Below are 24,626 nucleotides of genomic sequence, written 5' to 3' on the forward strand. Positions count from 1 at the left end.
CAAAAAAAAAGTGACACAAATCAAAAACCAGCATTTGAGAAAAATCAACTTGAGGATTACCATAAAACTTATTCTAAAAGAGAACAATATTGAGCACACACAATCTAGAGATGAGACACCTTTTGAGCTTGATGGGACACTTCATACATATTTTTATTGACATATCCTCAAAACTGCTGTTATTTGACTTGAGTCACTTTCCGAGCCATGGTTAGATATATGCATTTTAATCCTTATTAATCAATGATATTATATTCCTTAACATTATAAATACTATTGCCTTGACTTAAAACATTACAGACTTGATAATGTGATGGTTTTAAGAAGAATTTATTTTTAGTGTATAAAAAAACAAAACAAATATTACATATTTTAACATTTGTTTGACACATCTTTACTAAATCTAACAATAAGCTATGTAACATCTATGTCACGTTCCTGAAAGCCTTTGCATCTATACATTTTATTCTCTAAATGCATTGAACTACAGATCTTGGACTCCTTATGGATCAATTACGAACCATACTAATTGTAAACTTTATTTAGATACGAATAACTTAAGACATAGATATTTTTATCTGTGTTTTTAACACCTTAAAAACATTCCAATGCCGTTACATGGCAACCCTGTTCAATTTCCTGCCATGTAAATGGATCAAAATAATGGTCTAAAAAAATATGTAACGTGTGTAAGGTAACCTTCTAAAAGGACTAAATTGAAATGTAAGTTAATCAGCTGAGCTCGAAATTGGATATCCTCTGCTGGTTGCGGAATAAAATCAATCAGTAACTCATATATATACATTACTGTCAAAGTTGGTGGTTGTTGACAATCACATAGTCGCTTTGGTAAAGTCCGAAATATATACGAGATCCAGTTAAGTGCGACTGCCCGTTATGCCCTACATCAATGTTTAAGGTCACTACTTAGTATGCATTTAACCGGTACTCCGAAATGCTGATGTTTCCCCTAATCTATCCCTCAGCAGATATTTAAATATCGAATAAATATAATAATAAATGGTTATGCTACAACTCCTTTTTCTGACGATCTTTCATCTCTGAACTTTTGAGATCGAAAGCTTGGGATTTTTAATACCAGAGTGTGTCTAGGACTCGGTCTCCTAGAGCAAATAGCTAGTATTTACCACGTACAGGGCCAGATTAACCTATAGGCACACTAGGCACGTGCCTACGAAAAACTTGGGAAAAAAAATTTGTTGACAAAAATAATTTAGCTTTAAAATCAACAAGTGTATTTTGCTTAAAATTATGAAGATACAAATAAAAATATATTTTTTGGCAATAAATTATTTTGCAGAATCTTATGATCTAATATATTACTTTTTTTCGATTTTTGGATTCAACGAAATCTTGTATTATTCTGTCGAATTCCAAACTACGCAAAATGTCGTATTCAATAGACATAAGTGCGAGCGATGCCAAACGATCTTGATTCATTGTTGAACGCAAATAATTTTTTATCAATTTTAATCTGGAGAAAGATCTTTCTCCTTCTGCATCTGATCCAAGAATCTACAAATATAATCTTAATGCAATGTGAACGTTAGGAAAAGTATTCACAAGTTTATCTTTAATTTGAACCTTTAACATTGCTTGTGCAGATTTATGTTCATACAAATTTGAAAATAGTAAAAATTCATTTACAAAGTTTTCCTCTAAATCGGATGAGTAAATTTTCACCAAATCTTGCGCTTTTAGTTTAATCTCAGATTCATTTATATATTCAGCATATACTTTGAAAAGAGTGGAGGAGTGGGGGAAGGAGAGGAGGGCCCAAAAACGGCTCTGACCACTTATGTTATAAACATGGGGTCACGATCCCCCCAACACGTCATTTATACACGTCGTAGCAGTTAAACGAATAATTAAAAGGAAACACCCCACCCAATAATTTTTTAGTTGTGTTTTATTGAAATGCCAAGACTACTCCATGGTAATTTTTTTTAATTTTAAACGGCGTGTATTCTCGTTAAACACACTTGACCGGTCGAAAAAAACTACTATATCCACTACATATTTGCCACTTTTCCGAGGCTCATCTCTGAATCTTTTCAAGAACTCACATATTTCTAATATCATTGAAAAGGTCTGTTATCCTTTCTCGCAAAATTCAAGTATTTTCTTTTATGGCAAATAGATAATAAATTAAGATAAATAGCATTCATCTGTCATTCAATCGCTCCTTATAAGGAAATGTTCTCCAGTCGAGATAGGAAGATCGATTGTTATGTCAGGCAAAGGGTGGTCCACTGTTGAGGTGTCACTTTTGTTGAGAACTTTTTCAATGTACTGTAGGATTAGATTAGATAATCATCCCACTGACTCCTGGGTGGATTGTGGATTCGAGGATGTCGGAGTTTCAATCCCAGGTTTGCCAATTCTGTCATCATCACTTTGTAGTTATAACCTTTGTGGCGGACGTCGTGCTCAACAAAATCTGCTCCAAGGATTTCTTCGGGTGGTGCCAGATGAATTGGTACATAATAATCGATCCCCTAAAAACAAATATCATTAATAAAAAATTGTAACAAATCAAAGCAAAAAAAAAAGAATAACAATATAATTGCCAATTTTTTTTCTCTGCAAGGATAATTTCCAAAGTGGTAGTAAAGGGACAATCAAATCGCAATTAACAAAAAAATTTTTATATTATGCTAAAGCTCACCATAATTAATAATGAAATTATTATGAGAAATTAAATATTAATGAAAGGAAATGCAATCACTTCATTATTTTTTGGTACATTACTGCATATATTATATTTTATAATCTTTAATGTTTTTTCCTTTTTATAACCGTCGTTGAACAGCCGACCCAATTTTGTGGGTTTACACCTAATAATGTTCAACTTCGTAACCTTGTAATTTTACACCCCATCCAAAAGACAAGGGAACTCCTCAATCAAGTAGTGAGAGAAATTTGTCTTCGTGGAGGACTTTTTGATAGAACTAACCCGCATTTGCGTTACATGGATAAGAAAACCACCAAAACCTCTCATGGTTAGCCAGAAGGCAAGGGGACTCTAACCCAAAATCCGTCTACCACTGAGGATATTTTACGTCAGCACTGTAGTCGGTGCAAGCCGGATACGGAATTCGTATCGACCAGCATCACTGGAATTCGAACCCGGGTCACCTCATTCGAACGCGAACTCTCTACCATCTGAGCCATCACGGCTCTGGCTACAAATATGTAATTTCATTGAATTTTTCATGTTGCTCAACTTACTTTAAATATAAGATATGTAGTGATCATGCTCGTGAGACTGACAGCAATACATGCCAATAGTTGCACTCCCAGCAGATACAGGCCACCGCCCTTCAGTAGTCCACTTCGACTGTGCGTAAGATTGAGTAAGTCATCATCATCAATGAATAATCCAACTGCAATATCTTTCCCCTTAGACCACCCATGGCATGCACAGCTACGGCGCCAACAGGATCGTCAATTATGTATTTGTCCATGTAAGGAGGAATTATGTTCAAAAGCACAGCACCAACACCTCTAACTAAGAGAGATTCCCATGACCTTAGAAAACCTGAACCAGCTGGAGAGAAAAAAAATCTGATTATTAGTTTTCAGAATTAACAATGCGTGGAGAAACATTAAAATAAAAACAGGGTTCATGAAGTATTCATAAAATTTATTTACGTGGTAAAGGTTTGTAATTAAATTCTTCAGTTAAAATTTAATACTGGTCAGAATTCTTAATAAGAAAATACAAAATAAAGAAGCGTAAAGGTACTGGTAATTTTTAAACGGTTAAAGCTTATATTTAAATGCTTTTTGCAAAATATTTTATAGAGACAAAAAAGCAAAGCTTCCAGAATTTACAGTAATTTTAAAAGCCTTACCACGAAAGAGCTGTTAAATCATTCATATGTAATTGTGTGGAAAATAAGTTTAAAAGAATAAAAATAATGCATTAAACATAGCTATCTATAGAATAATTTTTTGCGAAAGGTGTAAAAAGTTGGCAGCCCTGCATTTTACAGATAGAAAATTAAAATGAAAAGACCGTATGTGAAACATTTGCGCGAATTTCTGTATGGTAAAAGCTTGTAACTAAATGTTTGCTTTCAAATTCAATACTTTTTCAGGTCGAAATTTTTAGTAAGGATAATCAAAACAAAAATATCTACACAAAACATCTTAAAGTATATTTGACGACGAAAACTTTTGAATTAAATGCCTGTGTTAAAATTTCATAATTTAATTGGTCATAATTCACGGTATGAAAAGACAAAATAAAAAAAACTTAAAGAGATACATCACATATGGTGCGAAATTAGCATATTCATACATATTTAAATATGTAATGAAAGTATCTGGCAGAACTAAAATTCATCTGTTCTATATATTTAAGGGTAAATGCCCTACCATTTCTTTTTCTCTGAAGTTACATTTTGCATCCTTGTAGAACGGGGCGTACTCTTTCGAAAGCAGATTTTTCCAGTAGGCCTAATATTTCATAGTTTTTTTTTTAAAGTGAAAAAATATTTTAAAAAATTATTAAGCAAAAAAATAGTTTTATTTTTCCAGATTGTTTTTGTGTCATCAAAGTAAAAAGCGAATCTTATCTCGGGTTTTAATTTGGATAAAAACGTAATATTTACATAACATTTTAGAAAGTCAGAAATACAATTCTAGCAGAAAACGACAAAAGATTTTAAGATATATGTCTTAGCACTTCATCTTCATAATTTAGCCGACATTGAAGCCCGCACAAATAGGCCTATGAGGGGAAATTTAGGATTTTTTTTTTGTTCCTGAAGCATATAGATGGCAGCACTTTTTTTTATCCAGGAAAATCAGTTTATTTGCTCTTTTTCAACTTCTTTTGTAACAATTTGGATATTCTAGCATGCATGGGGTGTTTTCTGTGTGTGAAATCCAGCAAAGAAAGCGTAATGGAATAAATAAAAAAAAAGAATAAAAAAATAAAATGGCGCGAGTAAGGTTCAAATGGTCCAAACATATCTGTCGAATAAAATTTTTATGGGCCAATTAGGGGGGATCTCAGTGGGCCCCTAAAGGTATATTGCGAAGATGAGAGGAGAGAGCTTTTGAAGCGAAACTGTGGTTGGCTTCACGTATCACAGTGAACTGGATGGTAGGCCACCAGACAAGCAAGTTCGCTGCTGGATGATAAAATACAAAGTTTGAATGAGATTGGTCAAATATTTCTGTAGAAATTCGAATTTCAAACATAAAAACTTCTTTAAAATTCCAATTCTCAGGAACTATTCAACTGATTTTGCTCAAAGTTTGTCATCTTTCTACATACAATTACAGTTTTTAAAGAGAAAATTTGTATACCTTACAATTCAAAATGTTTTTAATTATTATTAAATAAAATAATACAAAACAATTACAGAGTTGACACACTCTAATCTGAAAAAAAAAAAATTCTGTGTTTTCCCTGTAAATATTATACACAATATAGTAAGAGGAAACACACAATCATTTTACTCTTGTGTTAGCTGTATTGTACTATACTAAATTTATTTACCGGAGAAACTTAGAGAAAAAAGGTACAGCTGAACATATTTAAAACAAATAATGCTAGAGCAAATTAAATAGTTTAGTATAGCTGAAATATGCCATAGATTGCACCCTGAGTGGTCACCATTTTTTAAAAAACGAAAATAAGAAACAAAATTTCCTGTATTTTCTCAGTTTGTAAAGTTAGTTAATTAAGTATTATTGGCGCAAAAGCCATTTTTGGCCATACCGCACCTACAACTTGTTTTATAAGAAACATTGTGCTATAAATTAAAGCTAAATTGATTTGTAAAAACCAACGTCCCTTAGATAATTAAAAATGTTATTGTGTGGTTTATCTCCAATTAATAAAGCCAATGTTGGATTAAAGCAACCAAAGTGGCATTGTCTTTGTGTTTTAAATTCGTTACACTTGGTTAAAATATATTTAATAGTGAGCTGTTCTCTACAATGAGAACATTCGGGTGCAGCTTCGTTTAATAAAAGATGTTTATTAGTTACTCGAGAGTGACCAATGCGCAAGCGATTTAATATTACTTCCTGCTTTCGACTAATGTTAAGACTTTTATAAGATTTAATAGAAGGTTTAATGTCATGCAATTTATTATTTATTTCATTTTCCCAATCATTTTGTCAGTGTAAATACTGTTCATTGTCAATTGCATTTTTGATATCTGTGTAGGTAAGGGGGTTGTTTGTTATATTGTTTGTTGACTTAGCCACTTTATCTGCTGCTTCATTACCCGAAATGCCAGCATGGCCTGGCACCCAACAGAAAATTATGCCATATTCTTTTAGGAGTAAATTGCTGTATAGGTTTAAAATATTATTTATAATAGAATGTGTAATCAGTTCTTTATTTTGTAAGGCTACTATGACACTTTTTGAATCTGAATATATTATCCATTTTTTCAACCTTTGAGAAGAAATAAATTGAAGAGCCAGATAAACCACATGGCATTCAGATGTAAATACGGAGCATTTCGAACGTAATTTTTCAGATATTGTGGAGATAGGGGTAACAACAGTGCTTGCAACATGGTCAAGGCCTTTAGAGCCATCTGTAAAAATGGAATTAAAATTACTATATTGTTCTTGGTGTGAATTAAAAAGCTGTAAGTAAATGTCAGCATCAGTTTGTGCTTTTGTCAGTTTGTTAAAAATATCAATAGTTTGGAGAGAAATGACGTCCCAAGGAGGTCTTAATTCGCTTGCAGGTAAAATATTAAAGTCTTCTGGGTTTAGGTCAGATAAAATCTTTCTTACTCTCAAACCAAAAGTCGGTATTGCAGAGGGTCTGTTACTAAATAATCTTTCATAAAATGGAGTTGTAACATTTGAAAACATGCAATGTATATGATGGCTTTTGACATGAAAATAGTATCTCAATGTTAACTTATTGCGTCGTTCAGCAAGAGTTGGTTCATGATATAAAACGTTTAAACTTTTTATGGGTGATGTGCGAAATGCTCCTGTTGCTGTATGTATGCCAGAATTATGGATGGTGTCAAGATATTTAAGAGCAGATTTTCTAGCTGATCCGTAGACAATGCAACCATAGTCGTCTTTAGATTGAATGATACACCTATAAATTTTGAGCATGGCATCTGTATCTGCACCCCAAGAGCTATTTGTCAAAACTTTAAGTAAATTTAATTTCAGTCCACAGGTTTTTCTTAAGTGCTTAATATGAGATGCAAAAGTGAGTTTAGAGTCTAAGATCAAACCAAGAAATTTTGCTTCGCTTAAAACGGGAATGCGGAAGTTTTTGAGATACAGTTCAGGATCGGGGTGGAGCCCTCGTCATCGACAGAAGTGTAAACTCGTTGTCTTAGTTGTATAAAAATTAAAACCATTTAACTCAGTCCATTGGGATAATTTATTAATAGCGAGCTGCAATTGTCTTTCGATAGTGTGCATATGAGATGCTTTACAGGAGATCCGCAGATTATCAATGAATAACCTGCCGTCCACTGTAGATGGTAACGTGGTTAAAATATCGTTTATTTTTATAAGAAATAAGGTTACACTAATGACACTACCTTGAGGAACACCTTCCTCTTGATTAAAAGTGTCAGATAAAGTGTTATTCATTCTAACTTGAAATGTCCTGTCTGTTAAAAAGTTTTAAATGTCCTGTCAGTTAAAAAGTTTCCATTAATGTCATAATTTAGAAGGTCCCTTGAAATGCCGTATCTCCACGTTCGATCATACGCTTTCTCAATATCAAAAAATATCGTCACAAGATGTTGCCTTTCTAAAAACGCTTCACGTATATCAGTTTCTAAGAGCATTAGATTGTCAATAGTTGAATTACATTTGTGAAATCCGCTTTGTCTCTTAGATAAAATACGAGATTCCAATAAATATATATTACCCTTCCGTTTATTATTCTCTTTAGGAGTTTGCAAAGACAACTTGTAAGAGCGATTGGTCGGTAATTAGTAGAATGTATAGGGTCTACCTGGTTTAGAAATGGCAACTATATATGATTTTCTCCATATTGATGGGAATTGTCTATTCAGCCAAACTCTATTAAACAGTTTTAAAATTATTTCCAAATGGGTATCAGAGAGGTGCTTAAACATACTATTGTGAATTTTGTCAGGCCCTGGAGATGTTTCTTTACATTTATTAATAGCAGATTTTAATTCAGTTATTGTCCGAGGAGAATTGTAATCATTATGAGGTTCAACAGAGGGTCTAAGTACTTTTTTCTCAGTTTGAGTTTTTTTGGAAAGTTTGAGAATAATTTTCTGTACTAGAGGCTCGGGAAAAGTTTTCGGCTAAGGTATTTGCTATTTTTTCAATTTCTGTTATTTTATTTCCATTTACTTCAAGATGGGTAATAGGTAAAGGGTTGTAATGACCAGATATTTTTTTTTATTTTAGCCCAAATTTCTTTTGCTTTTGTATTGTTATTTATGGTACTTATATATTTAATCCAAGATTCTCTTTGGCTTTGTCTTCCAGTTTTCCTAGCGAGTGCACAGAATTTTTTAAACAGAATTAAATTTTCAACAGTTAGGTATCGACGGAATATTCTCCAGGCTCGTCCTTGTGCTTTATGAGTTTGTCTGCATTCTTCGTTCCACCATGGCATACCTGCCAGGGAAAAAAATAGGAACACGTCATGCGGTCGCGACATTGAAGTTCACTTCTTTACACTATATGTTTGCATAATTGTAACTGTATAAGATTTAATGTAACAATTATAATTGATTATAATACATATCAACAGACAAGATTTCTGATTATTATTCAACAAACTAATTAAACAGAAATGATAGCTGATTTTAGTAATTTAAAACATATTTAAAAACAAAATATTTTATTATTACTCAAACATATGTGACAATAAACACATATAAAAAAATAATCAATTCTTCTTGTTAAGTGCTACAGTTGTAGCAGATTTGGCTGATTTTAAAAACTTTTCATCAAACATTTGTCTATAACAAGGCTAAATCATTTGGGACTTGGTGAATCAAAATTGCCTGCAAAGTAGACGCATTCATGCTACCCCTAAACTCAGTCTTATTTTTTGGAAACATCGCACAAAACAACTTTGATGCATGGTCCGCAGCAGCTAACAGAATATTGTGTTCAAGGAGAAATCCTGTGAACAATAGTTCACTTCTAATTGATTGTAGATCAATAGTGGACAACACAAAATCGAAAATTTTTGCCGACTTTTTCATATTTGTATATGCGGTAGCATGCTACAGAAGGGAAAAGAGGGGAAAACTACAAAAAAAAAAAAAAAAAAAGCATTGTAACATATTTGTAAAGAACAGATAGCAAAAATATAATAAAAAAACTTATAATTAAGTCTATTCATAGAATTGAAACTGCAATTCCACAATACGTTTTTAACACAAATGCACTTGAACATTATTAATTCTACTTTATGTTAATTACGCATGACAAAAGTGCTTAATGTTTGGCTACCAAATGATGATAACCATGACAAATGCTTGTTCGTTCTGTTTAAATCTGCTTAGATTGGAACACAATAGTGTTATAGGATATTATTTAGAAGCATGAAATACTTTTATTAAGTTTTTGTATTTATCCAAAAAAATTATCGAAATAAGCATAAACAGGGTGCACGGCCAAATCTTTCAACAAAAAATAAGCACCTTTTAAGTACTTTTTAAGCACTATAAATATTTTTTAGCACTACATACATTAACAAAATGCAAAATAATTTTCAAGGACTCTACATGATCATGATTAAGTAACTAGTAAGTTTCTGACAAAGAACTCTTTTCCTGATTATATTAGCCACTATAAAAAGATCAAGAGGCTTTTTGATTCGATATCAGAGGGTGGAAAATGAAGCTTGAAATTGAGAATTTCTTGCAAACGAGAGTTGCATATGAGAGTGCAAGAATTTCACCAAACCCAGTTCAGCATATGCACGTGCGGACCCGAAAATATTTAATCAAACATGTAAATGGTTACCAATGATCGGCGCTTTAATATGCTATGGACCGACGGGGGACAAAATAGATTGTGGTTGAATGAATGTGTTAAGGTAAACCTAACATAAACCATGAAGTTTCAAACCTCCAAAAATTTTTTTTTAAAAAATATTAAAATGCAAACAAATTATAGAAGGATTTCTTAAAAGTACACAATGGAGAAGTGGTCCTGCCCTTATTTGCACGCTTTTTGAAAACATTTTCTCAAGATTTGAAACTACACTAGATATATTACTTTCCTATACACTTTAAACTACCTATGTACAGGAATAAGAGTAGTTAGAGAGTAAAAATGAGGAAATCTAAGAATGAATATATATATATACATACAAATAATGCCGAAAATACAAATCACGGTGTGTAATTTTTAGATCGTGTAAATATGAATTATGATGAATAATTTTTAAACCCGTAAATATGAATCACGATGCAAAACTTTTAAAGCGCGTGAATATGAATCCCAATGTCCAATTTTAAAATCACATACAAATACAAAAATCGATGTTTGACATTACAACTGCATGATCGAATCACGACAATGGATTTTAAACTTGAGTGAATACGAATCACTAAATAGGGTTTTAAAAATGTGTAAATACAAATCGGGCTATTGGATTTTTAAATCTCATAAATAAGAATCGCAATATACGATATTTAAATCGCATGAATAAGAGTCGCAATGCACAACTTTTAAATCAGGTAAATACGAAAATCGATGTTTGATATTAAAATCACGTGAAAAAGAATCAAAATATTAGTTGGTTCTGGACTTGGGATTTCTAAAGGCTTGTTTGGATTGTTCTTTCTCAGCCATAATAAATAAAAATTTACAAGATTAATTGAATGAGCAAATAAATATTTTCACCGCAAATAAACCAATATTTTTTTTATTATTTTGCTTGCTTTCGGGCCAGCAAACAGGAAGCAGCGACGTCTGAATTTGGAAAATACCAGCTATCTGCAGGGCAGGCAAAAATACGAAAAAAACTTATTTTCTGTGCATATAAGAGAAAATAGCTAAAATGAGTAAAAATACGGAAGGGCTGGCAGCTACGTAGATCGAATTTTCTGTTTATCTTTGAAAATCGGAAATAATTATAATTATTTTATTTCAACAACTTAAATTCCAGTAAAAGCGAAATATTTATTAAAAAAATCTTAAACTTTTAGAGAATCGGAGTTTTTGATTTTAAAAAAAAGGTTAAAATTCTACAAACAAAAGCGAAAAAAACGGAAATCCGCTAAAAAGCGAAAAAATCTCATCCCTACTATGTAGATGAAAGAGAATTTGCAATGAAGAATTTCTCCTGCTGCTCAGCATACTCTTAAGATATGTAATTGGATTCCAAAATTACAGTAAAAAATAATAATAACTACTCAATACTAAATATTTAACCATTTAGTATAACCATTTTGAAAGTAAAATGTCTTGTTCTCCAAAAATGAAATTAAGACTTACAGAGATGAATGGTGAAAGCACCCCCTTGAGTAGAGCTGGCATGGAAGCTCTCAACATGAAGATATCGACAGTCTGGGAGCGAAGCCTGTTAAACAAAGCTACTCTAGATCTTGGAGCTATGCACACTGCAATGAACCTAAAATACATTACTATTTAAATAACATACTCATAATAAAAATAAGAATAACTAAGAAAGATACGGAGGCAAAATAAGATAGAGGCATAAGATAGCAAAAAAATAAAGGCAGACACTCCGACTACTAAGAAATTTCCAAGCAAGGGAGGGTAATGTATTAATATTTCACGAATTAGAATTAAAAGAATTACAAAACAAAATATAATAATTTAAACAAATACTATTCTGTCAGATAGATGATTGCTAATGCTTTAATAAAAAAAATTTAAAACTTTTAGTTCTAAAAAACCTTTACTTTGCTTTAAAAATTCTAATTTAGTTTACAACCACTAAAAAGAATAATTCATAACAGTCTCTAATGTACAAGTTTCTGAAAATGGAAAGAACATAAAATAAAAAGAATGTGCTTCAATATAATTAAGAAGACTATTTTGTGTTTAGCAAATTAATTTATGATATTTTTGTTATAATGCTGTTGAGATGAAAATCAGTGAAGAAGGAAGATGCATGGTATACTTGACTAATTGAAGATTGTAATGAAAACAGGATGATGAAAATAACAGTAGAAGATGGAAACTAGATCATAAACTATAATAAAACTTTTATTTGGTAGCAATTGGTACTCAAGATACAAAAATTAATCCATAGGACTTCTAGTTAAATAAATTTTGCATAATAATATTAATAAGGACAGGCCATGGGAAACAAATGCCCCACAACCTGCCAAATCAAAAGTCAAATTAAAAAGTAATTGAATTGTTCTCAACAGACCTTAAGAATCATGAGAAGAGATCCATGGATGGTGATTTATTGAAAAATAACATAGCCAAAGCTAGGAAATATATGTAATGCCAATTGTGGCATCAGAAATGCTTCTTTATGAAATTGAAAAACATCAAATTTAATGTAACAAAAACAACAAATGTAACAAAATGTAAAAACAATTTTTTTTTTTAAAATTTCAACTTTTATTTTTAATTAATATATTATAAACTATTGATTGTCAGGTCAGAAAATGTAGCTTTTGAAAAAAGTTAAAATTATCTTAGAATAATGGAATGATAATTAAACTAAGTAATATTACAGCATAAAAATAAACTATTAACATAAATAGGAAAGACTTAGATTAGTTAGAAAAACTGATTACAGAAATCTACATTTAGTGAGCATAGCTTATAAGTTTATAAAAATAAATAGGTGAATCATATCCTTATTTACAAGCCTGTAAATACAAAATATTTTTTCCCATGAGACAATTTTGATAATACGTATCCAAATTGACAGCTTTGAGAGATAAGAATTTACTACAATTTTGTTACTACACAAGAATAAATCAATTTAGAGAGAAGAAATAATTATTTGGTATATATTGATCATTTATTCACAGTTGATAATTAAGACAAATAAAAATATATATTTACTTGCAAAAAGATATAAGAAATAATCATACAATAAAGAAATTATTAATTGAAACTTACATTGGTATTAAATAATTTTAGAAACCACTAAATAATAATAATAATACAATATATTAAAGAAAATAATCAAATTATTAAACAAAAGTGCTAAACAAGAATGCTAAATGCTAAACAAGAATGAAAATGCTAAACAAGAATGAAGGATGATTTTAAAAATTAAATTATTTTGAAACATCCAAAACATTTTTTTTTAAATTCTTGAATTTCTAGAAACCTGCTTCCAATTGTCTAAGACAAATTTAATATTTTGTGTAATTTATTAAAACAGTTAACAAAGCTTCAAATACCCCTTGATACTTTTGAATAGAACAGTATTCAATTAACAAAACAACAATTTTATTAAATGCAAAATGAAAAATAAGATCATGGTTCATAATAAATAAGTAAAAAATTTTAATTACACAAAATACTATGAAATCAACAGAATTTTCCAACATCTAGGGCAAATCAGTGCATAAATGAAATAGAATCAATACTATTTTTCTTTTAACTTAAAGATTTCTTCAAAATTAAATGGAATGAAAAAAATGATATCAATTCTGTTAAAACAATTTGTCTTTTTGAATCATGTGTACAATTTTTACACAATAGTGATAGTAAAGTGTGTTTTTTGCTCTTTCTTATTCAATATCTTCATTCAAAATTTACCCTATAATAATTATTTTACTATACACTAAACTCCCCTTTAACTGTGAGTGGATTATTCACTTCAGTTTATCAGCAATCTGGTCACAGGAAAAAATTTCCTGTTCATTAAATATTTCAATAAATACAATTCTCAAATATTTATTTTATTGAACTAGAAGATCCACGAATGAACCTGATCAACATCAATGTTTGTTAATAATACTAAGTTAAATAAATGTTAAACAATATTAAAAACAAACACGCACACAGTCTTTCAATTCTATATACTGATAATTTATAAAAGAAAAAACATTTTTACCTTTTTTTATTGCCATATGATTTTGAGCAACTTTAGCATACAGGATAACAAGCACCATATCCCCCTTTCTCTCAGATATTTTTTAATACATTCCCTGGAAACAAAAATAATGCTAAATAAGTTTTATATCATATTATAAATAGAAAAAAAATGTCAAGTGGAATAAGTAGTAAGTTTTAATTCTAAATAATTACATAGGATGAAAACCATATAAGAAATATGAAAGTAACCTATCTTTAATTATGTGCATTTTAAAACTGATTTTGATTTTTAAGAGCTCTTCTGCCAAGAAAAATAAAATACACTAGCTTAAGTGATTTAAACTCAGAGTAATACATAGTACATAATCTTTCGGGTAAGAATTAACTAGATTGTATTTTCAGTAACATATTTTAAAAATATACTAATGGGTGATATTTTTTTCCCGTGTGGCAGAATCGTGGCTACATTGTCACAGAACATTACCGAATTCTTGCAAAAAGATTTTTCCGTTAGGAAGTAAATAATTTTGGTTTTCTTCTCAGCAGAAATTTTTATTCTATTAATTTTTTTATTTAGTTTTTAATTTTGATTTCACATAGTTTTTAAAATCCTATATTATTAATTTGATATTATTTATGATAGCAACAGAATTTCGAAATGAAAACATGCATTTAGTAACCCTTTTTCGAAGAAACTGATTCACTTGATTTCGCCTTCAATCTTTTTTTCCCGATAGTTACTGCTACGGATTTCACAACTTTTTTATTATTTTATTTTAATGTGATGATGATTAACAAAAATGCTTAAAAGGAAATTATAGGTGTATTTTTCATTGACAAAATGCGTGAATGTCTGCCATAATATTAGATTTTTTAAAAAAAAACATTTATTTAAGTTGATGTTTGGGTTACTAAAAAGTATATTTTTTATATTTAAAAGAATCTTGCAGAAAGATATTAGTACTAGAGAGGCATGTCGCTGAAAGCCCGAAAAAAGTTCTGTCACAGGTTTTTTTCTTCCACCTAAATTAAAATCATTATAAAAGAATAATTTAAATTTTTGCTGTTTTAAAAGCCAAAACAAAAGCAGTGATGGAGCAAATTTTAACATACAAAAAAATTTAGATCTCAAACATTTTTCAAATTAAAAAAACTGTGGATTTTTTTTAGAAAGAAATTTTGTGCCACCATAACTGAGATGAACAAAACTTAAAAGTTGCTTTTGCAAACCAACAATTAAAAAAAATACCATATTATTTGCAAACGTAATTTCATACAATAAAAGGACTTTTGAAAAATATCCTAAAACAGGATCTGAGATTACCTTAAGCATGTAATTTGATTTACCTACATAAAAAGTTAATTAAGGACTGCTAACCAATATTAGCGAAATACTTAGATTAATAGTAAACAAGGCCAAAAGGCCATCTAGTATTGACTCTCAGTAGGAATGTTATAAACTATTTCTTTAATTGTAAATGCATTACTTGATACTTATCAAACATGTTTTGTATTTAACATAATTTTTTTAAAATAATATTTATAATTAAATTATCTACTACTGAAGAATCACACCTTCATAGTAATTAATTTTTTAGTTGGATTTTTAAAATCTCTCTAACATGAATCTCGACATTGGATTTTAAAATCGCATTAATATAAATCGCAACATTAGGTTTTTAAATTGAGTGAATACCAATCGCGATGTACGATTTTTAAATCACATGAATATGAATCTCAATGTGCAACTTTTAAATTAGGTAAATACGAAAATCGATGTTTGATTTTTCAAACCACGTGAGTAGGGATTGCAATATTAGCAGATTCCGGCACAGTTTCAAATATTCAAAAACGTGAAAATCCGCAAAAGAATCAATCGGCAGAAGAATCCCGCGTATGTAAGTGTCTCGTTAGCTGGAATAAACGAAGGTTTCAAAGTTTGATATTAGATTGAGGGTATTCATGAAAATTTCCTCAGATTATAATTTTGGATTAGCGAAAGTTCGAGAATCAATGGTCACGAAAAACGCGGAATTCCACGACATCCCCAGAAAAATCATATGCCTACTCCTAATTTTTAAGATCTGGAAGGATAATACAACAAACCCAGAATACACTCACCCCTGCCACTTTCAGCAAAAGATTTTATAAAGTAATTTTTAAAAAAAAATTTATGAAGACAATCAACACAGCAAAGAAAAAAACGCCATTTTGAAAGATAGAAAATTTAGAACTTTTTACAAAATCCTAATGAAGAAAAGCACCTTTAAAGTAAATGCTTTTAAAAAACGTAAATTAAGCACCCTTAAGCACTTTTTAAAAAGGCTATGCACCCTGTTTTAACACAAATAACCAATAAAAATCATTTTTGTGAGTAAAAATGAAAGTATTCTGTTTAAAAATAAAGTACTTATATATAAAGTTATAAAGTACATAAAGTTATAAAGTACATATATATAAAGTTATATAGTTAAAAAATGATTCAAAAATATTGACCTAGTCTATCTTCATCTGGATCAATATCCTCTGAAACAAATATATCATTCAGTCTGAATAACAATTAACACAAAAATAAAAACATGGTACTCATCTAGGGCACTTATTGAAAAATTAAAAGTGAGAGAAAATTAGTAAGACAGTGTGGTCGCAAAGCAAGAGTTTCTATTATAAACATAATAAACTTAAATAGACCAACAAATGGCTCTAAAACATTAGCATCTTCAAGAACTAAATAAAGAAAGCTACAAATTCAAAAGCAGCAATGAGTACTCAGGGGTCTGTCTAGACATTTTGTGAAAGGTCATGTTCTTGTAAAATTTTGAAAAAATCACTCATAAATATTGAATGTAAAAAAAAAAAGGTTAAGTCACATTCTTTCAACCAGGGTCCAGCTTTTCTGATTTTGTGCAAATAGGGTCCTGTTATTGCAAAAAAATTTTTCAAGGAGTTTTTTAATTGTAAATAGATACAAGATTATGCTCAACACTGTAAAATTATAATTAAAAAAATTAAATTTTAAAATATAAACAGCAATTGCTGCTACTAAACTAGAGATGCAACATACAAATATTTGGTATTTAGCCTATACTGCTGAATGTGAAATATTCATTTTGGATGAATAAAGAAAGAAGCGTCTGCGAAAGACAAAACTTAGTTCGTTTAAGTTTACATCTGTCTCCCCCCCCCCCCCCCGGGAAGGGTTTATTCGATTAGCAAAACAATAATGAAGATAAACAAATTTGTGAAGGGTCTGTTTTTATGAAAACATAATTTGAAATTTCTCCTAAACAGACCCTACTATGTGAAAATTCAAACTATCTATTTTAGTTTTACACATAATCTAACACTTAAAAATGTAAATTAACAATAAAAGCTTAGCTTTAATTTTTTATTTATCATATTTTTTAAAATTGCTGATACTTCCAAAATTACATTACAACAAGGAGTTTCAAGACAAGGAGTTTCCGTTTATCTTTTCAAAACGAATTAGCTTAATTCTTTTTAATGGTGGAATGATAAAGCAGGAATTTGCCAGTCTGAAAAATGTGCTTGCTTATAAGAAGCAAACCGTGATTTTAGCAAGCGATTCCTAAAATTTCTACCTCTTCGGTTCAGCTAATCCTTTCTTAGAAAAATCCATTTAAGATTCCAAAGGCAACAGTGTGGTATTGCTTTTATGATGTTTTGTTACTTTTATATATACGTGGTATTGCTTTTATGATGTTTTGTTACTTTTATCTTTGCTGCACTGCTATAATTACTTTAAAGTTTTAGTTTCTCTTTCATAAGTTTTCACCTGCCCTTAAATAATTTAGCCAAAAATAAAAATAAAAAAGAAATAGCAAGTATAGCCCTACTTATTTTGTGATGGTGGTAACAGCCAATAAGAGTGGAGTATGCTTTGGGGGCTTGGTTAGAGGAGGAGAGAGAAAAGGCAAGGACACACATGGTTTTGGAGAGCTGAGGTTAAGATAAAAAGATATGAGGATCCTCAACAGCTAAGTTATATTCTAAAATTTTCTATCACCCCATAATTATTTTTTATTTATTTATTAATTAGCAGTGCAGCTTCATAATGTATAATTTCATGTTAAAATTTTTATGTACCTATTATTAATTGGAGTGAATGCCTTCCTGGAACAAAATTTGTAACTCTAAATATCTTAAATGATCTATATTAAATAAATAGTTTTAACACTTTGTAATTAGTGATTATTCTAATGATCTTGTTCTCTTATATTATTTTTAATTGCTATTTTATTCATTTGTATTCTTATCTTAATGTGTGTGGTGATGAACTGAACATCACCACAACAGAAATGAATCATAAATCCAGCAATTGTGGGTGGGAACTTTTTCCAAAAGCAGTAATGCAAACGACAATATTTTTCAGACCACGAGTCTCATCCAATAAACAACACAAGGAAGAGAAATTATAACAGTTGAAATGCATACTTTTTTTGCACAGAAAGAAAAACTAAATTTATAATTTAGTAAGTAGGTAACACTATCCGGACAAAAGTACCCAGACACCCAATTGTATAGACTTAAAGTGTCCTGAGGCACATATTATATATGATACACATGTTTGGGAAGACTTTCCATCAGTTTTTGATAGGAATTGACTTCTATCATAGCTGAAGTGAGTGCTTGCAGGGAGGAGGGTCAATTTAACTGGCTATGTAATCTGTGTTCTAATTCCTCACAAAGAGAATTAGATAGGGCCTCTGAGAAGACCAGTTCAGTTTTTGAATACTCATTTCGTCAAATCACGTCTATGCAAGCCCCGATGTGTGAATGGAGCCTGCTGGAAGAGAAATGGGCCGAAATATTGCCGTAATGTTGGGATTGCAGCATTGTCCACATCCATCTCAAAGTTCATGTTTCCCAACCACAGGAACTAACATACACAGGCCAAACCACGAGAAACACCCACCACCATCACCATAAAAACCGGGTGTCTGGATAGTGTATAAGCTTTTATGAGCAGTTATGATAAAAAGAAAGCATTCCTTCACACTCAATTATAAGAAGAAAATTCGACTGTATAGGAACTGTTTCATTAAATAGTTAAAAAATTTCATAATTTTTTTTTTGTGCATTGTACATTTAAATTTAGTAAGGATGATATTGGGATAAATAAGTAAGTTGAAATCAACATTAGATAACCAAGAGTCATATAGTTCATATAGAGTCATAATCATATAGTTATTAAGTTTCAAATACCAGCTTGTATTATCCATCCTAATAGCCTCTGAGATCTTCTTCAATTTGTTGTTTTTCTCTAAGTTTGTGAAAGTCACCCCTCGCTTTTGCTTTTTCTCTCGAAAACTCACTGAAACGAAAAGAGTTTGAATATTATGAAAACCCACACAAATAAAGTTTTTTTTTTTTTTTAGACAAAATTTTTTTTAAAAATTGATTATTGACAGTATTGTAAGAAAAGAAACTTCTGAACTGAGCATTTGCACATGACTAACAAGTTTGGTGCACAAAATACCGTGATTTTGTTGAGGCATTATTGATTTAAAACTTGAAAATTTAGTTTGAAAGAAATTTCCATCCACCAATTCTACTCCTTCATAATAAGCAAAAGCAATTTTACTAAAGTTGCAGCAGTTAAAAGTTTAATTTGAAAGTTTTATTTCAGGGCTCGTGATTATTTAAAATTCTTTTTTTTTTTTTAAATTTAAAAAAATCGGATTTTTTGATTTTTATTCAAATATACTGTAAGAACTTTGATTCATAACTAAAAAAACTTTATAAATGTTTAATCCAAATTAAATTAATATTAAAACTATATTACAAGAATATTTTAGAAGCTCTAACTACCTAAAACAATTTTTCCTTATAATACATAGCTTCGAATGCATCAAAACCATTTTGAAACAAATGCATAATTGAAATTTAAAGACTAGATGAAATAGAGAATTTAAAGAATATTTTAACTATTCAAAAGTTTCAATTAACAAACCATAATTTTAATTTAAAATAGTGATTTTTTTTTTCTTTTGATTTTCAAAATGACAAAATGTAACAGATAGTGTTTATAAATGTAGTCATTCATCAAAAAATAAATAAATATTTAATCTATACATTTTTATATTAAAATATTCATTTTTAATCATACATCAAAATAGATAAATTAAGCTAAAAAAATTTTTTTTTAAATCTATGTACTCATTGAAATTTTTTTTTTTTTTTTTTTTGCAAAATTTCCTTATAGAAAATCTGAAAACGTCAAAGATACTGTAAACATATGAGAAAAAAATACTTTAATCTGTACTTTCAATCTCAAGAATCAAAGGATTTAGAAAAATGTAATTTCAAATGTGTCTAAATTTAACACATACCAAGAGAGAAAGTAATTTCGTTAGCTAGAATGAATTAATTCAGCAATAATAAATTTTAAAACTAATGCAGCAATTTATTTAAAATACATTTTAAAACTAAGAAAAGAAATAAAAGTATTAATAATTAAAAACACTGTTTTTAAATTTTTCAAATCAATATATGTATAAAAATCATTTGATTTAAATCAATGATTTTTTTAAAAAAATCATTTGATTTAAATCATTTAATTCCTCAACAATCAACCTGATTTAATCAAACATGATTTAAATTGAGATTTAAATCAACAAACCCTGTTTTATTTTAAAAAGAAACATTAAAAATAATAACATAATTATCAACTCACACAGGAAAATACAAATTTAATTTAATCCAACCTTGATTGCAATTTTTCTTACAAAAAGATCAAGTTAAGTAGTGTTGCCACGTTTTTGTGAGAAGTTTTCTATTTCTTATTAAAAAAAATTGGAAAATATATAATTGAATTGAAACTGTAATAAAAATGATGATATAATAAAAATATAATTAGGTCGGTAGGAACTTTATTAACGTAGCAAGCACTAGAGCTGCACAATGCGCTATTGGCAACGGTCTAGGGAACACCCCCCCCCCCCGAGGATGATCCGAAGACGTGCTATCGGAATTTCAACCCTCGAAAGAGGGGATGGCTTCTCTACTTGCGTGCAAAGTAGAGCACTTTAAGGTAGAACAGCTTAACAAGGACCAATACTGCACACCCTTGGTCCCTACAAAAACTGATCAAAGTGGTCACCCGCCCGCTTACTGACCCCAGCCAGTGATGCTTCACTTCGGGGTTCTACTAGAAACTGTGTCTTTACGCATTGCAGACAATAATATAATTAAAATACTAACTACTAACATGTTTATTGAATATTACTTTAATTATAAAAATGAGTTTAACAAAACAGTGCAATTAGTATGCCAAAATTATTAGATGTTATAATGAAAATAAATTACCACCTAATGCAATTCAAAACAAAAATAAAATATATCAGACAGACACTGAATTTGGGGAATCATCCAGAAATTAAAAACTCAAAAATCTTTTTTCTTACTTTAGGGTTAAAATACTTAAAAACTTTAAATGACTATTAAATAAATTAAGTAGCATGGGAAACTTTAAACAAAAAATTACTGACTCACCCACTCAAAACACCAAGTACTAGATTGAGAACAAAGAAAGATCCCAGAATGATAAGGCTAACAAAATAAATCCAGGGCCAACTGTTACCACAAGCATCATTCACCCGAAATCAACAACAAAGATCTTTACATTACAGCCAAGAGAATTGTTGTCTAACAACCACACAAAGAGGAATTTAAAGTCAGACTTTGTCCTGATTTAGGAGAAAGCCATACCGCGGAAGAAATTTTTTGTCGTAAATTCTCTTTCTTCTGCATTACTAATTTAAAAGAAAGAAAAAGTAAGTTCAGGAAAACATGGAGTAAGTCAAAGTTTCAACGGCTGAAAAAAATACTTCAAAATATTAAAATGCAAACAAATTATTTGAAGAGAACTTCTCCGTTGCGTAATTCTAAGTTATCACCCCGTAATTTATTTTCATTTGCATATTTTAACATTTTCTTTTCAGTATTTGAAACTTCACGGCTTACTCTAAGTTTGTCTGAACTCACTTTTTCTACACTTTAAATAAGTAATGAAGGAGAAAGAGAATTTGAGAGGAAAATTTTCTTTTGCGGTATGGCGTCGTCCTCTTAAAAGTTTTTCTGTCTTGGTAATTTTATCAGTTTCTCGAAATATTGCCAGACGTGGGAAATTCTCGTTCAATGGCAACACTCTAAGGTGACAAGGCCTACATGGCCTTTACTACTAGGGCAACAACAGTAAATTTAACTTGGTTAGTTGTACTATTGACAGAATAATTTTACCAATACTGGTAACAATCTTCTAGTTTTCTAATTTCCTCAAAATTCAGAATTCTTAACAATTTAAAATCAAAATTCTAAAAGGCAGCAAATGACCACAGTTAATCACAGTGCACAGCCAAATCTTTCAACAAAAAATAAGCACCTTTTAAACACTCAAACATTAAGGAAATGCAAAATAATTTTCAAAAACTTTACATGATCATGATAAAATAAGTTTCTGACTAAGAACTCTTTTCTTGATTATATTAGCCATTATAAAATGATCGAAAGATTTTTCGGTTTGAGACCTCAGAATGGAAAATGAAGCCTGAAATTGAGAATATCTTGCAAATTGAAGCAGAGTTGCAAATGACAATGCAATAATCTCACCGAACCCAACTCAGTAGACATGCATGCGAACTCACAAGTATATTTTATCAAACATGTAAAATGATTGATGCTTTCATACAATATGAACTGGCGGTACTCTGAAATATATTGTGGTTGAATGAATTGTGAAAACGGTGAATAGAACAATGTGAAAAGCACACTTTTGCATAATATGTGGCACCTTAAAAGGGATTTTAAAAAATGAAAATCAAACAGAAGCACCTTCAAGCATTTTTTAAAATCGCTACACACCTTGTTTAACGTGGATCAATTATTTAGTAATTGACCGCTTGTACCAAACACCCAATTGGTATTTGGTTCAAGCAGGAGTAATTGTGCGCCCAACTCAAAACTCCTCAAAATTTCTTGATTAAAATCATAAATGACACATTTCAAAAATTTAATGTCTTTATAAATTTGAAACATTGATATTTTCAAAACATGAAGTTCTAAATAAATTATATGCAGCATAATTTAAATGAATAATTATGTATAAGTTTACTTTCATGTCTAATCACATTTATTATTGTACCAGAAAAAATATTTACAAATGAAAGAGATATCAAGTATAAATTCTACTTATAAGATTTTTAAATAAAATATACAAGAATTTTTACACATAAATGTGATCGATGATTTCTTGAAATTTCTGAACCTTGGATTTCCAGAAATTTCCGGATCACGGTCAGCGAAAAATCCGGATTTTTCGGAGCACAAACATCTTTGGCTCAAGTTAATTGTCACAGGTATTTACTTCTCTTACCAAATATTTAGATTTTAGCCAATTTGATAGTCAGTTATTCGAAATCGCTATCACAAGGCGTCAATCTGAATCATTATTTTCATTAAAACCAAATTAGTTTAGTCAGCTTATCGTAAAAATACAGGTATAGCTTAGGTCAGCTTACACAGGTATTTAAAAAATTTATGCAAAACAGGGGTGATTGTGAGCTCAAGTCAAAATTCCAGAAAATTTCTTGAGTTTAAAAAGAAAAGTTCAAATTGAAAAAAATTTAAATAAGGTTTTTTCCTTTTTCTCAATATTTATTAGTTTACTTAAAATATATTAAAAATTTTACACATACCTATGATGACCTGGAGAAGTAATTAAAATTTACAAATATGTCTTTCTTTCTTGAGTTTATGATTATAACAACTATTTACTGATAAAAAATGAATATTAATCATGAATATAAGCTTATAAAGTATCTCTCTGGCTCTCCCTTACAAACAAATAAAATAAACTGTGTTTTTAAGTTCCACCTCTGAAAATTTGATTTCCGGAAACTTCTGTGATCAATGATTTTTTGATACCTCTGGACCTTCGATCTTCGGAAACTTCCGGATCACTGTCAGCGAAAATTCCGGAAATCCGGATTTTTTCCGGAGCACAATCAGCCCTGTGCAAAAACTATTAAAATTCAATTTCATAAAACGATACTTCTAATCCCTGTAATGTAAAAGCCAGTAGGTAACAATTTTTTTCCTTTTCCTCCAATGTAGTATTCAGTCAATTCAACATCATAATTTAGTTGAGAAACTTTTAAAAGAACAGATCCAGGAGAAGTTTATTAAACACAATAAAGAAATTAAACCAAAAAAAAAAAAAGAACACTTCTAAATGGAATGAATATATGCAGTTGATGATTATGAAATAAAATATTTAAATCGAAAAAAAAATTAATATGCTGATGCTTTGTTGGATTTCTGCTACCCACGCTCAGGGTTGCCACTCAAATCTGGGGGAAAAAATTCCCTGTACATATTTTACACAATATATTAAGAGGAAACACAATTACTGAGCTCTTGTGCAAGCTATATAGGGCTAATTATATTTATTAATTTCAATCGCTGGAAAAACTTGAGGAAAAAAAAGGAACAACTGAACATACTTAAATAATGCAATAGTAAATGAAATAAGTTAGTATAGCTGAAATATCCTGCTTAGATATCCCATACATGACGCTTTGAGGGGTCAT

The 24,626-nt window shown here is 30.0% G+C and overlaps 1 protein-coding gene across 7 annotated transcripts in view; it reads right to left on the reverse strand.

Moving 5' to 3' along the window:
• Positions 1-313: 313 nt before the first annotated feature.
• Positions 314-24,626, reverse strand: part of LOC147809994 (voltage-dependent L-type calcium channel subunit alpha-1D-like) — a 66,901-nt gene continuing 42,588 nt past the window's right edge. For 2 of the 7 annotated variants that reach the window (XM_087164774.1, XM_087164773.1), the window contains exons 5-10: positions 19,243-19,351; positions 16,513-16,542; positions 14,036-14,129; positions 11,476-11,611; positions 3,253-3,571; positions 2,388-2,519 (exon numbers count right to left, since the gene is read on the reverse strand). In XM_087164774.1, the coding sequence (XP_087020900.1) occupies positions 19,349-19,351 (3 nt within the window). In that variant the 3' untranslated portion in view covers positions 2,388-2,519; positions 3,253-3,571; positions 11,476-11,611; ... (1 more) ...; positions 16,513-16,542; positions 19,243-19,348. Of the gene's footprint in view, positions 2,520-3,252; positions 3,572-3,619; positions 8,635-11,475; positions 11,612-14,035; positions 14,130-16,512; positions 16,543-19,242; positions 19,352-24,626 lie in introns of those variants that run through there. The other 5 variants (XM_087164776.1, XM_087164775.1, XM_087164768.1 and 2 more) reach the window with 5 other exon arrangements.

The sequence above is a fragment of the Parasteatoda tepidariorum genome, chromosome 5 (assembly GCF_982258835.1).
Source record: "Parasteatoda tepidariorum strain Cologne lab strain chromosome 5, Ptep-v5.0, whole genome shotgun sequence".
In the NCBI taxonomy this organism is placed as follows: domain Eukaryota; kingdom Metazoa; phylum Arthropoda; class Arachnida; order Araneae; family Theridiidae; genus Parasteatoda; species Parasteatoda tepidariorum.